Raw genomic sequence first — 15,048 nt, forward strand, 5'->3', positions numbered from 1 at the left:
GCTTTCTGACTATCCACAGAGAGATAGTATAGAAGGCAGAGGTTATGGCATTGAGAGACCATTACCAAGACAAGGTCAGATAAAAGTAGCACTGACTTATATGATATAGCTTTTCTAATCCGTAATACATTGAAGGGCCGACTGACAAAAAGACAAAGAACAGACACATGCACAAAAACAAATTTATATATTTATAGGTAAAGTTTTAGGTGGGTATAGGTAAATATTTCCCCTGTCAGTCATGACCAACCCAAGGGGGGCTGCTCATCTTTGATTCACAAATGAAGAGCCTTTATCTGAAGATGCTTCCATGATCATGTGGCTGGTGTGACTATACACTGAAGATGGATGGAACTTTGTTACTTGCCCACTGAAGTGGTACCTGTTTATCTACTTGCATTTATATGCTTTTGTATTGCTAGGTTGGCAGGACACACACAGAGACGCTGTATGTACAGTATATGGAAATGGAAATGGATACGGATATTGATATGGATATGGACATGGATAAGAAACAGGAACCAATTTTAATACTCATAAGCACATCTTCATTGTCACATCATTTCTACATGATTTTCCCCCAACTCGTTGAAATTAACTATTTTTTTAAACAAAATCAGACAATCACCCCAGAAAATAAAATATAACATCAACACACCAACCTATATAGTAACAAAAACACACATCAGCATTAGCCATATCAGAATATCTCTGGTAACAGTTTATCTGGCCTGATTTCAGAAATTTTATTAATGTCATAATATGAATTCAGATTATGACAATTGAAGGATATGATTATTATAAATAGTTTCAGTTGTTTTATCAACTTTACTACTCTATTATAATTCAAAATTCACATGGAAGGAAGATAAGTGACAACACATAAAACATTTCTTCAAAATATGTGATTTTATGATGCATGTAAACTGCACAAAAATAAACACCAACACAAGGAACCTTAATGATTTTTTATCATCAGATGTTCTTTGGTGTTCATGGAAGGTCTCAGGATAATAATGTAGCATTTGGGGATAAAGATGCAGCCCAGTAAACCCAGCCCGGAGACCAGGATGGAGAAGATCTGCACGGCTACCATATATTTCCCTTTGGTGCTCAGGTAAGTAGGGACAAAGGAGATCCAAACGCTACAAAACACCAACATGCTGAAGGTGATCAGTTTGGCTTCATTGAAGGCCCCTGGCAGATTTCGAGCCAGAAATGCCACCAAGAAACAGATGGCAGCCAAAAAACCCATGTAGCCAAGAGCAAAGTAGAACATGGTGACAGAGCCTTCATTGCACTGCAGCAGGATGTCTTCTGGTTGGGAATGAAAGTCAGAATCTGGGAATGGGGGAAAGACTCCCAGCCATATCAGACAGATGCCTACTTGAATACCAGAGCAGGATAAAACAATAGAGTTGGCCAGACTCTTCCCCAGCCATTTCCTCAGGCTGCTGCCTGGCTTTGTGGCCAGAAAGGCCACCACCACCATGGCAGTCTTGGCCAGCAAGGAAGACACAGCAATGGAGAAAACAACACTGAAAATGGTTTGTCGAAGGAGACAGGTCATTTTCACGGGGCGACCGATGAATAGAAGGGAGGTCAAGAAAGAAAGCAGAAGTGAAACCAGGAGGATGTAGGTGAGTTCACAGTTGTTGGCTTTGACTATGGGAGTGTCTCGGTATTTCATGAAGATTCCCAGAATAAAAGCGGTGGTTAGGGACAAAGCGATGGCAAAGAAAGCCAGGATGAGTCCCAACAATTCTTCATAGGATAAGAAGCTTATATTTTTGGGGACACACTGATCTCGCTTCTTGTTGGAATACTGGTCATCTGGACACTTTTCACAATGGGCTGCATCTGAGAAAAAAATGGTTAGTATGAATCTGTTTCTGCAGCTGTAGGAGCATGAAAACGGCATCAGGAGTCAATTATTTCATTTTCAAGGAATAATATAATATTTCTGCCCAGGGATATTCATATAACACAATATTAGTTAAATTAATCAACAGTCTTTTTAAAGGCTGAAGATGAATGTGATTATCAGCTCTCAAAACTTCTTTCCTAAAACAAAGCAAGAAAGTAACAACTCAATAGAAATCAGCAACCTTTCATTATTTATTTTAATGCTCACAACATCATCCAAATTTGATGATAGTGCCAACCTTTGAAGTTTGTGGATGCCTTCAAGAAATTTAATGTTTTTCTTGTTTCTTTATCAAATACCCCCGAAAAAACAAGATAGAATATTGATTGTATCTTGATTTTTTTTGGTTATTTTTGGAGCTGCCTACTCTACCTTCTTGCCCAGAGAAGGTTCCTTCCATACACAGAGAACAGTCGTAGCAGCAAACTGGGGCTCCCTCTCTCACAAGCTTGGCATAACCTGGGGAGCAACTTTCTGTGCATCTTGAATAAGGCACCATCTAAATATCAACAGAAAGAATAGTCAGGGTGATATATGAATTAAAAGGATTTACTGAAATCAAGTGGCTTCCAGAAGCTCAGGAGCACATTGAGCAAAATCAGTCAACTAGTTGCATGAACTTTAATTACTCTACTTGCAAGGGGCAAATGAAAGATCATTCTCTTTCTCTATCAGTCTCCATAGTAGATCCCAAAACAGACTCATTGCCTTATTATTTTTTCCAAAGGAAAGTAGTTCCATTGGGAAAGGTGTTTTTCCTTAGGGCATCTATAAGAATGCTATAACTTACAGTATTTTTCGGAATATAAGATGTACTCCCCCCCCCCTAAAAGAGGGTAAGACTTTGGGTGCGTCTTATACACCGAATGTAGCCAAAAACGGAAGGCACAGAGGAGGCGTTGGTCTGTGGCAATCCCTGCAGCCTGGAACACCTGATTGGGGGTATTCTGGGAGACCAATCCTCCAGACAATCAGCTGCTCGTGCTGAATCAGGCTGCAATAATGTGCTGAAGCTGACCTGGCTGTTTGTGCAAGGACTGTCAGAGTTTTCAGTAGCAAGGAAAACACAAGCAGAGGAGAGAAGTTTCAGTTTTAGTTTCAGAGATCAGAACAGCATGCTGCTTTAGAGCCATTTACCTAAGCCACACTTATGTAAGGTGCGCCTTATACTCTGGAGCGTCTTATACTCTGAAAAATACAGTATATATTTTTTCCTCCACTTTTGCTTTCTCAGGAAACCTCCAACATCTAGCTTTCTCTAGAGTCCCTATCTTTCCCTCCTACAACTGATCATTGTATTATCATACGTAAATGATTTTTTTAGCTGCTCTCATTTCCCTCACCACATTATTAATGATATCTTTCTCTTATGCAGTTCAGTGGGCAAAACCCTTCATAGTCTGGATTTTCTCCCAAAGGTGCTTTTTCAAAAGACAACTGATCTTTGTTTTCCCTTGAAGATGTTTCACTTCTCATTCCAGAAGCTTCTTCAGTTCAGACTGAATGGTGGAGTATGGAAGGATTTATATTCCTTGCTGTCATCTGGTTATTAGCAGTCTTTCTGAAAGTTGTTGAGGCCACTTGGAATTTATCTGTGCCCTCAGGGTCACATGAATAGTGCAAATGGTTGTGGAAGCTTCCTCCAATTGCTGAATCTATATCCTGTTTACAACACAGTCTTTTCAGCAGTTCCAAATCTTTCCATCCTCCACCATTCAGTCAGAACTGAAGAAGCTTCTTGGATAAGAAGTGAAACATCTTCAAGGGAAAACAAAGTCCAGGTGCCTTTTGAAAAAGCACCTTTGGCAGAACCGTGACCTGGATGACTGAGAATCTCCATAGACATTTTCTCTTACTGAAAACAAGATAATTTGATGTACTGAAAATTATGGCAACATATTCCACTTTAATAATGTAAATTGCAAATCCCGCAATACAATGCAACAGCTTCTAGCGTGTGATAGATTATTGTAGAACCTCTAAAGTAAAATGATATCTAATAAATTAATGAAGATTGAAGGTCTCTTATTTGGAAGTTATCTCAACAGGCCTCAATAAGAATTATATCAGAGCAGAAGAATTTCCACCTATGGAGATAAATAGAAGAGCAAAATCCAAGCAGCCTCAACTACTTTGTTAAATAAAGTTGGCCATTGGATGGCACTTTGATTGACAGAAATCTTGACTTGCGAGGAGGCTTGTCTTTCTACATTCCCAATTTTCACCCTGGCTTCTGATTTGTTCAAAACTGATGTCCACTGCATGATGTCAAAGTCACCAACAGCAACTCCATTTTCATCAAAAGAAATCCCATCTCTGGAAATATTGTGATGTTGGAAGTTTCTCAGGAACCTATGAAGCTGCAGAAACATTGAGAAAAACATTCCAATTTGAGCCTTTATTCAATGTTTTCCTTGCTATTATTCTGGATTGGAGGTACTCTGAATAATTCAACCTCTTCAAAACACCACTGCAGTCTGAAACCAGCCACGCATGCACACCCTTTATTTATTCATTCGTCATTTATCAGCGGCAGCAGGCAATAGTGTGCGCATGTGCATTGAACAGGGCAGTGATGGTGGTGTCACATTTAAGAAGGGGAACAGCTGTGGTAATTTTCGCTACAAGAAGCCTACCAATGCTGCGTCTTTGTCTGAAATGGTATAGTGTCTCCTGCTCGATTAGTGGGTTGGACTAGAAAACCTCTGAGGTCCTTTTATGTTCTATGTTTTTCTGCTTCACCATCACAGCCCATCTGAAGCAAGACCATTTGCAGATATGGGAAAACTTGTAATGGGAGAAGATGGAGAATACAATTTTACCATCAGTCCTGATCAAGATGAAGTTAGCGGAGTTTAACTTTGGGCTAGGAATGTGACAAAAATTGCATAGTGATGTTATCTCTTTCAAAGAATAGCTATGGAAGCATATCCAGGAGATGTGTGGATGAACCTTTTGTTGCCCCAGAAGATGCTTTGATTTATATCTTGTTGCTATGTTAAAAACTTTTAGCCAGCAAAATTCAATCTTAATCCAGAACAAACAATCCAGCTGAACTCCTTAGCTTGGCGATCACTTTGTGATCACAATAAAAGGTTGTTGATTGTTGGAATATTCTGATGCTTGTTTAATTTTGAAAATTATGTTGTCACCATAGAGTTATTTCTGTCACAACAGCATCCCAAACTATCACAGGTTGTTCAACTTTGGAAGATTTTTCTCTATTATCTCCTTCTAACTCACCGTCAGGGTTCCAAGTAATACGCCCATAGCAAACAGGACTCTGAGGCAAGCAGGTTCCTCAAATATCAGTTTTATTGGACATATTATATAGGCATAGGCTGGTGAAAACAGATTCTAAATGTTCCCAGAGTTTTCAACTGATTAAAAGTATAAGTTTTCCTCCCCTTTCCAAACAATCAGTCATTTGGTCCAATTAAGGTGTCATCCCATTGCCTTTTGACTTCACTCAACCTCCCTCCGGCCATCGATGGGAATGTCCTTGGTTCCCAGGAGAAAATATTTTGTTTTGGCTACAAAACCCCAGCTATCTCTATTCCCCCACTCCCTCTCTATCCCTCAGCTCCAGTGTGGCAACACTGAAACCTTCAAGATGGCCTCGATGAGGTCAGTTTCATGGTTAAAACTCACTCTCAAATACCACAAACTGGGCAACTGCTCTTTGGAATATCTCGCCCCTTTGTACATCTAATTTAATACTGAGGAATTGGAATGGGAGATTCAACTGAACCTCAAAAGAGAAGACTTACCTGCCATGGCTGCACAATCTGGGGTGGTTGATAGTCTCCTACTTGCATTCTCCTCTTACTCCGTTGGGAGGAAGAGGCAGCACTGAGGACCCAGGCCACAATTTGAATTATTTGGGAAATGCTGGAGGAATCCTGAGACAGGATTCTTGCAATCACATCATGGGGTGGGAATTCCCAATTCTCTTTTTCTCTGCATTTTTTCCAAACTTTCTTAGATAACACAGGATTTGAATAGGAACATTGGAATGCGTCCTTTCCATACAATGTGACCATAGATGCATAAGATTTAGTGTCATAATACTGAGTCCTTCTCTTTGTCTGGATGAGGAAGGAAAACAAAGCATATTTATTTTGGAGAGCAACCCAGAGGTAAAAAATATCTATACTTAAAGCTGTCAAAGTTGTTGCAATCCACACCCTTCCCACAATGGATGTATTAGTCTTATCAATTATTTGGATTATTGTGGCTAACATTCCTGCGGCCTGAAAATCCAGTTGGCATACTATAATTTTTATTTGACTCTTGATAAGAGAAAGGAAAATTTTCCTTTTTTCTTGCATGAGAGTTTCTCCAGTACTTGTCTGCATATTTGCTTCTGGGAGGGTTGCTGAGAGGACAATGCAAATCCCATTTTTTAGCGCGAGAACTTCAAAACCTCTTTTGAATTTTTCTCCTTTTTCATTGTCCCGAGAAAGGAGGCCGATCCACGTCCATTGGAACTGCAGGAGCAACTGGACAATAGCTGAGTAAGGAGGTTCTTGGTTGGGGGTCATTCGATATGAAAAAGGAAAATGATGATTTTGCTCAGCCAGCTGGTTGGTGACACTATAGTTGATCTAAGATGAAAGAGAAGGTATCGGTAGTTTGTGCCAGTTTTAAAGATAAAAGTCAGATGGTAAATCTTAAAGGCCTTTCCACACTGTTGAGAGACATTTCAAATGATAACTGCATGAATTTTGCTAATTCCCTTGATTTCTGTTCTGTTGTTTTGTATGTTACGTTTGAAACCAGGGAGCTCTGAATTATCTCTGAATGTTCATTGTTGGCCCTCATAGAACACACCCTTCTGGTCACATTATAACTCTGTGGCTCACCCATCCACTCAGTCAATTAGTCAATCAGAATAGAGCTGGGAAGTCTTCTAGTCCAAGCACGTGTGTGTGTGTGTTTCTGTGAACGTGTGCTTTGTGTGTGTGTATACAGCATTCAAAATACACTAATTTTAACCTCTACAGCTAATCTTCTAGGGCAGCCCCAGTAAGTAAAACAGCTGAGGCGTAGAAATCCACCATGCCACGCAAATCAGCTGAGCTGAGAAATGAAACATAGAACAGGATAGGGTGAGGGCAGGTGGGCAGGGACAACTGATCACTGGAACTACCGGTTTGCTAGAACCAGTCTGAACCATCAGCAGCCCAACACTGTATGTATATAGACACACATATACATATACAATGCATACACATACATGCATATGTGTTTGTGTGTGTGTGTCTCTGTATATACATACATATATATATATATATATATATATATATATATATATATATATATATATATATATATATATATATATATATATATATATATATATAGGTCTTTGGTTTTCTCCCACGTAAAATTGGAAGTGTCTTGGCGACGTTTTGACGAAGTCTCATTCGTCATCTTCAGGGTTCAGCTTCGTGCTTCTGGGAGCAATGTGTGATTGCAGCTGTTTCTTCCTTTTTAACTGCTAGTGGGGGTTTGAACTGATTGGGTGGGAGCTTGGCTGTGCTCTGATTGGATGGGGTTTTTTTTGTGCTCTGATTGGCTGGGGGTGTGTCCTGTTTGGGTGGGGGCTTGGTTGTGCTCAGATTAATGTGAGTTGCAGGGGGATTTGAGCTGGTGAGTTGCATTGCTGTTGTTTGGCTTCGTGTTTGTGGTCGTGCTACATCTTCATAGTGGGTGTCTGTCTGCTGTATGTATGGATTGGAGGGGTTTGAAATGGCTAATGTTGCAGCTGCGGTCTGGCTTCTGGTCCTTGGTCGTGCTTCCTGATCAGTGTGGGTTTGGGTCTGCTTTCTGGGTGGATGTGTGGTGGTGACATCCTGTGTGGACCTCGTGAGTGTGGGTCTGGTGTCATTCCTCGTGTTAGGGACTCGTTTGTCAATGAGGGCGGGTTTCCAAATGGCTGGTAGGCAGGAGGTATCATCTCGTTTGTTCATGCTGTGTGGGCGTTTTTCTATCTCGATGGCTTCTCTGATTATTCTGTTGTTAAAGTGTTCAGTTTTGGTGATAGTTCTGGTCTTTTTAAAGTCAATATCGTGTCCTGTGGCTTTAAGGTGTTGGACCAGGGAAGAAGTTGGTTCCTCTTTTTTGACTGAGTTCTTGTGTTCTTCAATGCGTGCACTTATTCTTCTGTTGGTTTGTCCGATGTATGTGGTGGGGCAGGCGGTGCATGGGATTTCATATACTCCTTGATTTTCTAACTCAATTTTGTCTTTGGGGTTTCTTAGGATGGTGGACATTTTTTGGTTTGTGCAGAATGCTGTCTTGATGTTATGTTTGTGGAGGATCTTGCTGATTCTGTCTGTGGTGCCTTTTATATATGGGAGGAGGGCTGTGCCGTTTTCTTGTTCTCTGTCTTGGATTTTAGTGGGGGGTTCTTTTTGGATTAGTTTGGTAATCTTATTTCAAATTAACACATGCAAACATACTTTGTGAATTAAAAATTCTTTCAGCTCTTAATTTTATTTGACATTTACATCTTTAAAATCTTAGTTACACTTTTACAGCTTTCCAATACCAGCATCTTTAGTGATATTCATTTTATCCTTCGGCTAATTATATAGATATGCATTTTGTTTGTTACATACTTATTCATATACTACATTATATACATACCTACTACACATTGAATAATGCATTTTCACTATAATATTTTAACAGTCACTATAAATTGATTTTAGATTTCTTTTCCAGCCTATTATACCAAGTTTTGTAATAAATCATTTCCTCTCTGGCTTTGAGTTCCATCGTTAACTTATCTGATTCTACTCTCTGACTTTCAATTTATTTGGAGAAATATATACAAGTGCTGCCTTCTAGGCAAATCTGAACAATTTACAACACACAATTAATTTCATTTGGCTTTATACCTGTGGAATTTTATAGATGCTCAAGATATTGGAAATATGATCAAAGAGTTCAGAATCCATCTCTTCAAGAATCGCCAGCAGGTTCTTTTGTCTCCCACATCTGTAGTTTGGGATGTTCTCCTGTCCTGTAGACAGCACATCCAGCATGGCCTCATATGTCATTCTGGCACTGAAAAAGTTCTCATAGATGTTGTAGCCCAGGGTGATGTTGGTTAAGAGCCTTGAATTCTGGTTGACTTCATGAACAGCCAATAAGAAGGGCAGAATGTGGTAGAAGGTGTTCTCACTGCAACATAAGAAATTTCATCATCTTTTCTTGCTCTGTATCAACAATTTATGTGATCAACTCAAAACCAATTGCATTCTTTTTGTGGATGACGTAAAATTGTTCAATTCTACAGATAATTCCGTTGTTTTGCAAAGTGATCTCAACTAGGTATCTGAATGGTCATCTATTTGGCTTCAAATTTCTATTAACAAATGCTCTGTCTTCCTATTGGTAAATGTAATCAGAATGTCAAGTATAAGCTAGGTGGCATTGATCTAGCAGATGACCCTCACCTTTTTAAGGACCTAGTGTACTTATCTTTGATGATTTATGCTCCAAAGCTCACTGTAACAGCATTGCTAAAAAAGCATTATGAGTTGTAAACTTAAAAAAAAATTCTGGAAGAGTCTGGACTCTTCTGGTTGGCTCCACTGGCAATGGCGGCGATCTCTTTGATCGCCAACCTCTGGATCGTGTTGAACCGCTAGGACAGCGTCAATCAGCTGCCCAGCGGTTCGTAATTCCCCCTCTTCGGGCGAAGAAGAGGAGGTGAGTGGCAGGAGCAGAGGTAGAACCCCTGGAAGACATCAGTGGGTTCGAAGGGTTAAGCCCCCTCAGAACTCTGAAGCGCTCCAGTTCTGAAGCTTTTTTCTTGCTTTGGCAGACCTAATTGCCAGGTCTGCCAATGCCGGGACCGATTTTAGCTTATAGAAGAAAATAGTGGACTGAACAGAAACGGGAGAACTCTAACTATAAAAGCAAGTACTCAAAATCAGTTCCCTGTTATTTTGTTTTAAATGTTGGAAGCTGATTTCAAAGTGAAAATGGCGGCTGGCTCTTAATGAGATAACGAGCTGAAAAGGAAAGTGTTAGAACTTTCACTGCTTGCTCTGTATAGCTGAAGAATTGCTGGAGACTTTTTAAAATGTTGTAACAAGAAGGGGAAAGAGATATTGAGACTGTTTCTTTGAAAGACCTAGAAGATTTATAAGTAACATTAAGTTAAAGAGAAACTTTTTAGAAGATGGCAGCAAAACAGTTAAAGACAACTGTAACAAAAACCTCAGGAACATCTACACCGGGAGTTTCTCCAGCACATACAACAGATACAAAATCACTAAACTTGGAAGCATTACAGGATAATTTGAAAGATTTTATGAGAGAATCCCTTAATGATGCTATGAATTTGCAAACCTTCATGATAGAAGAAAAGCTTAAATTATTTACAGATGAAATGTCAGAGATGAAAAATCAGATGTTAGAAATCCAAATTGGAAATAAAGAAGTGAAGGAAGGTTTGGTGTCAGCTGTACAGGGTTTGGTATCAAATGTGATTTTATTGGAGGAGGAAGTAGAAGAAATAAAGAAAGTTAATTTAAAATTAGAAAATAAGATGGAGGAAGCTCAAAGTAAAATGGATAAAGTAGATGAGGAAATTGTTTTGGTACAATATAGAGCTATGGAATTTGCTTTAAGAATACGTGGCCTGAAAGAAAATAAACAAGAGGACTTGAGGGAAGTTTTTTCTGAGGCCTTTGCAGAGATTTTAGCAGTTCGTCCAGCAGATGTGGCTTTTCACATTGATAAAATTTATCATGTGAACTCCAGGATAGCAAGACAAAGAAATCTTCCAAGAGACATTGTTATTTACTTTACTACTAGAACAGTGAGAAATGAGATTTTACAAGCATCTTTTAAACGAGAAAAAGTTCAAGCGGCTGGTCAAGAAATTTTAATTTTAAAGGAAATTCCCCCAAAAATGCTGAGAGGCAGGAAGGAATTTGCCTTCTTGGTGAATGAACTTAAAAAATGTCAGATTGAGTACAGATGGGATATCCCAACTGGTATAATAGTTTATTATGAAGGAAAAGCACATCGTCTTAATACAGTTGGCAAAGCACGAGAGTTTTATGCTTATGTGCTCAAAGCTGGAAGTCCACCATCCTCAGATGGTAGGAGAAAGGAAGGTGAAATTAAGGAAGAAGAAGTGATAGTGATGGAAGATCTCTTACAAGTGTTGGATGCTTCTAAGATGGGATCAGAGATTCCAAGAGAGCAAAGGCTGACAAGAGTGGCTGTCAAACGTAAGGAACAAGAAGAAAAGGCTCAACAGGCTCAAGCTGCAACTACTAAGATGGAAATAGTGGGAGGAGCCAGGCCCAAAGAGAAATATGATTTGCGGCTGGTGCTTCAAAAGTTTCCTATTGCTGATAATGGCAATTAGACTTTTATCATGGAATGTCAATGGTTTAAAGTCTCCACAAAAGAGAAGAAAGATATGTATGGTAAGATGGGCACAAAATTTTCAACAACCTATAATGTTAGAAACATGGGAAAAAATTTGGGTGAGAAATGTTAAATTTACACAAGCACAAAATTTAAGAGAAAATTTCTACAAAATGTTTTATAGATGGCATTTAGATCCGAAAAAATTGTCGTGTATGTATCCAAATGTGAAAGCAAAATGTTGCTTTCACATTTGGATACATACACGACAATTTTTGGAAAGGAGGAGAGGAAGTAGGAAAGTGAGGAGGAGGAAGGTTGGGGAAAGTAGAAGATGGTAGAGAAGGGTATAGAAAGGATTGGGGAAGGGAGTGGCGGCTGAGCAGGCCCGATAGAGTATAATTTGTATATAGGATTGAATGTCGGATAAGTGATTGTACTGTACACTGGTCAAATTGTTGGAATTATTATGGAAAATAAAAAAATTTTGGTAAAAAAAATTCTGGAAACATTGTATTGCTCATTACAGCTCATAAAACGTATTTTTTATTGTTCAACTGTTTGGAATCCCCACCATATATCTGACATCAGTACAATTGAGCGGGTTCAAAAGTATTTCACGAGAAAAGTCTTGCACTCTTCTGTACACAATAGAATTTCCTATGCTACTAGACTCAAAATTCTCTGTTTGGATAACTTAAAACTGTGTCGCTTGCGGTCAGACCTAGGTATTGAATACAAACTTATACCTAATAATGTTTTACCTATAAATGACTTTTTCTGTTTTAATCGCAATAATATGTGTGCGAACAACCACTTTAAACTCCATGTAAATCGTTCTAAACTTAACTGTAAAAATATGATTTTGTAATAGAGTTGTCAAAGTCTGGAATGCCCTACCAGTGTTGGCAGTGCCTAGTGTTGCCCAATGTTGAGGCTGACACTTGTGGAAGAACTTAAAACTCTGCAAACTCTGGTTTTACAAAATCATCAGGTTCCCCAGGAGCCTTTCCTCTAAAGCAAATTGGGATGAGCAATAATAGCTTGCCTTTCTCAAGGTTAGGAATAGGGGAAAGGAAATCATTCCTAGAAAAGACATTGGAGGTATTTGGTTGGAGAAGATGATGCAGCAACATATCAATTTAAAACCTGAACTATTCCTGTGGTGGATTCTACCAGAAGCTGATAGTAAAGAAAATGTATACTTGATTATTCATGTAATAACTACAGCTAGAAATGTATTTGCACAAAATTGCAGAAGTGAAGAGATTCCTACGGATAAAAATATGATTAAGAAAATATTAGAATGTGCAGAAATGAATAGATTAACGCTTGCAATCAAAGGAAAGGAAGAATTGATTATTATAATATATGGGAGTTTTTCTATCAATGGTTGGAGAATAAATATGAAAGCAATATATTATAAAAGCAAATAAGAAGAGAAATGTTACAATACTAAGTATGTTAAATATTAGTTGTAATATAAGAATAGATACAAATAATAAATATGATGGTAAATTTTAATTGTCATGATACAAAAATATGTACTCAGACGACACACTGTTTACTGAAAGAGGGAATGTTTGTTTTAAAAGAAAATAAAAAAGGACATTGGAGCAGGTAAAAATCAATCACCAGAATTCTTGGACGAGCTGGCAATTACCTTTTCAGTTGGTGGGTTGGAGGCTTGGAGAATGAAAATTGGTACAATCGAGCTAAGATTCCGGACATTATTCCAGTAATCCAGTAGTCTCCTGGCTTGTAGTAATGGAACCACTCCTTTTCTTCTATTATCACCTTAAATGGACATTTCACCAGCATATTGGCACAGGGAATTTGAGACAGAAACTGAAGCAGAAAAAGCTGTATATGCAGCAGCAGCAACATTTGACATACAGTATACTGCAGGAGATCCTTCCTATAGATCTTTCTTTGGCAGAAAGCTAAATCTCTAAGAGATCACAAAAGACCACAACTACAGTGAAGAAGGTCCGGTTTGCCCCCAGATTTGGAAGAGCTATCTGCAATTTCAGACTGCTCCAGTATTTGCCCAGCTTTACCCCAAACTCTGATCTCATCGCAGGAGGCTGTTATAAATCATATTCTCACATGCTGTCTATCCCATTTGTTGTCACATTGATTGGCCACTAATTGTGGTGGTGGCAATCCCTTAAACCTTGTCCAAAGGAGAATAAATAATCATGATTTTAATAATTAGAAGGGGAATTGGGAATGAACCTTGGCCATAAAAGCGTTTGGACAAAACGGTTTTGTATGACTCAGGAGAATAATCTTAATTTGAGAGTCGAGAAAGGAACAATTCAGGGAAGTCTGATTGTTTTTAGTTTCCAAACTTATTCTTGAGATTCTAAAGATTCAAATGTGGAAAAACAGTTCTTGAACTAGATAGTAGGCCATTATAATTCCTTCTTATTTTGCCATGAACACCAAAGAACATCTGATGATAAAAAATCATTAAGGTTCCTTGTGTGTGTTGATGTTTATTTTTGTACAGTTTACACGCAGCATGAAATCACATACTTTGAAGTAATGTTTTATGTGATGTTACTTATCTTTCTTCATTCCATGTGAATTTTGAACTATAATAATTGAGTAGTAAAGGTCCTAAACCAACTCAAACTATTTGAAATAATCATATCCTTCAATTGTCATAATCTAAATTCATATTATGACATTAATAAAATTTCTGAAACCAGGCAAGATAAATAAAAATCTAATAAATAAATAAATAAAATAAATAAATTGTTACCAGAAATGTTCTGATGTGGTTTTAGATTAAATTAAAGACTATGGCTAATGATGATGTGTGTGTTTGTTACTATATAGGTTGGTGTGCTGGTGTTATATTTTATTTCCTGGGGTGATGTTCTGACTTCGTTTTAAAAGTAGTTAATTTCAAATACTGTATATTTGATTTATCTCTTCTGGCTAAATAATGTAAGATCATTCATAGTTAGATAAATGAGATAGATAGATAGATCTCTCTCTGGATATTGAGAAAGCATTTGAAAAGCAAAGCAGTTGCAATGTATTTTTATTCACATACTGATCAGTTTCACTCATTATGCTAAATCAGGATTCTAGATTGTCCTAATTTTTATTTCTGTCATTGTAGTGGTGAATCTATCCTAGCTACTTCTAGGTTATCTGCAACGATGAGAAACATTTCCTCCCTCCAGTTGTTTACGAAATCAAAGTGTACATAACCCAGCACTCAACAAGAATGAACTCAACAAGAATAAAATGGTATAGGGTTTCCTGCCAAAGCAGGGGGTTGAACTAGAAGACCACCAAGGTCCCTTCCAAGTATTCTGTTCTGTTCTGTTCTGTTCATCAACCATGTTTTGTCATGTTTTGGCACTCGGTGAGTAAAAGTTTCACCACCACTGTCATAAAGCAATGGCCCTGGGCTCAGGTTCTCAAATTTTGTTTAGCCCTTCACCTTCAGCCATTGTGGTATTGTACTCATATAGCATCATCTCTTGGTTCCCTACTAGATACCTTATCTAAGAGACAGCAAATGTCATCACATCAGGAGGAGGAGTCACAGTGGTTAGAATACGGTATTGCAAGCTACTTCTGCTGCCTGCTGGCTGTGTGCAATTTTGCAGTTCGATTCTCACCAGGCTCAAGGTTGACTCAGTCTTCCATCCTTCCGAGGTTGGTAAAATGAGAACCCAGATTTTTGGTGGACAATA

At 38.4% G+C, this 15,048-nt stretch overlaps 1 protein-coding gene across 1 annotated transcript; it reads right to left on the bottom strand.

Annotated features, from left to right (window-relative positions):
• Nucleotides 1-958: 958 nt before the first annotated feature.
• On the bottom strand, nt 959-13,150 carry LOC131190388 (vomeronasal type-2 receptor 26-like). Its single transcript, XM_058167708.1, has 6 exons — nt 12,993-13,150; nt 8,836-9,121; nt 5,698-6,534; nt 4,153-4,287; nt 2,300-2,426; nt 959-1,860 (listed from the first exon to the last, which is right to left on the bottom strand). The coding sequence occupies exons 1-6, from the start codon at nt 13,148-13,150 to the stop codon at nt 959-961; spliced, it is 2,445 nt and encodes an 814-aa protein (XP_058023691.1).
• Between the last annotated feature and the right edge of the window lie 1,898 nt (nt 13,151-15,048).

This window comes from Ahaetulla prasina, chromosome 2 (genome assembly GCF_028640845.1).
Source record: "Ahaetulla prasina isolate Xishuangbanna chromosome 2, ASM2864084v1, whole genome shotgun sequence".
In the NCBI taxonomy this organism is placed as follows: domain Eukaryota; kingdom Metazoa; phylum Chordata; class Lepidosauria; order Squamata; family Colubridae; genus Ahaetulla; species Ahaetulla prasina.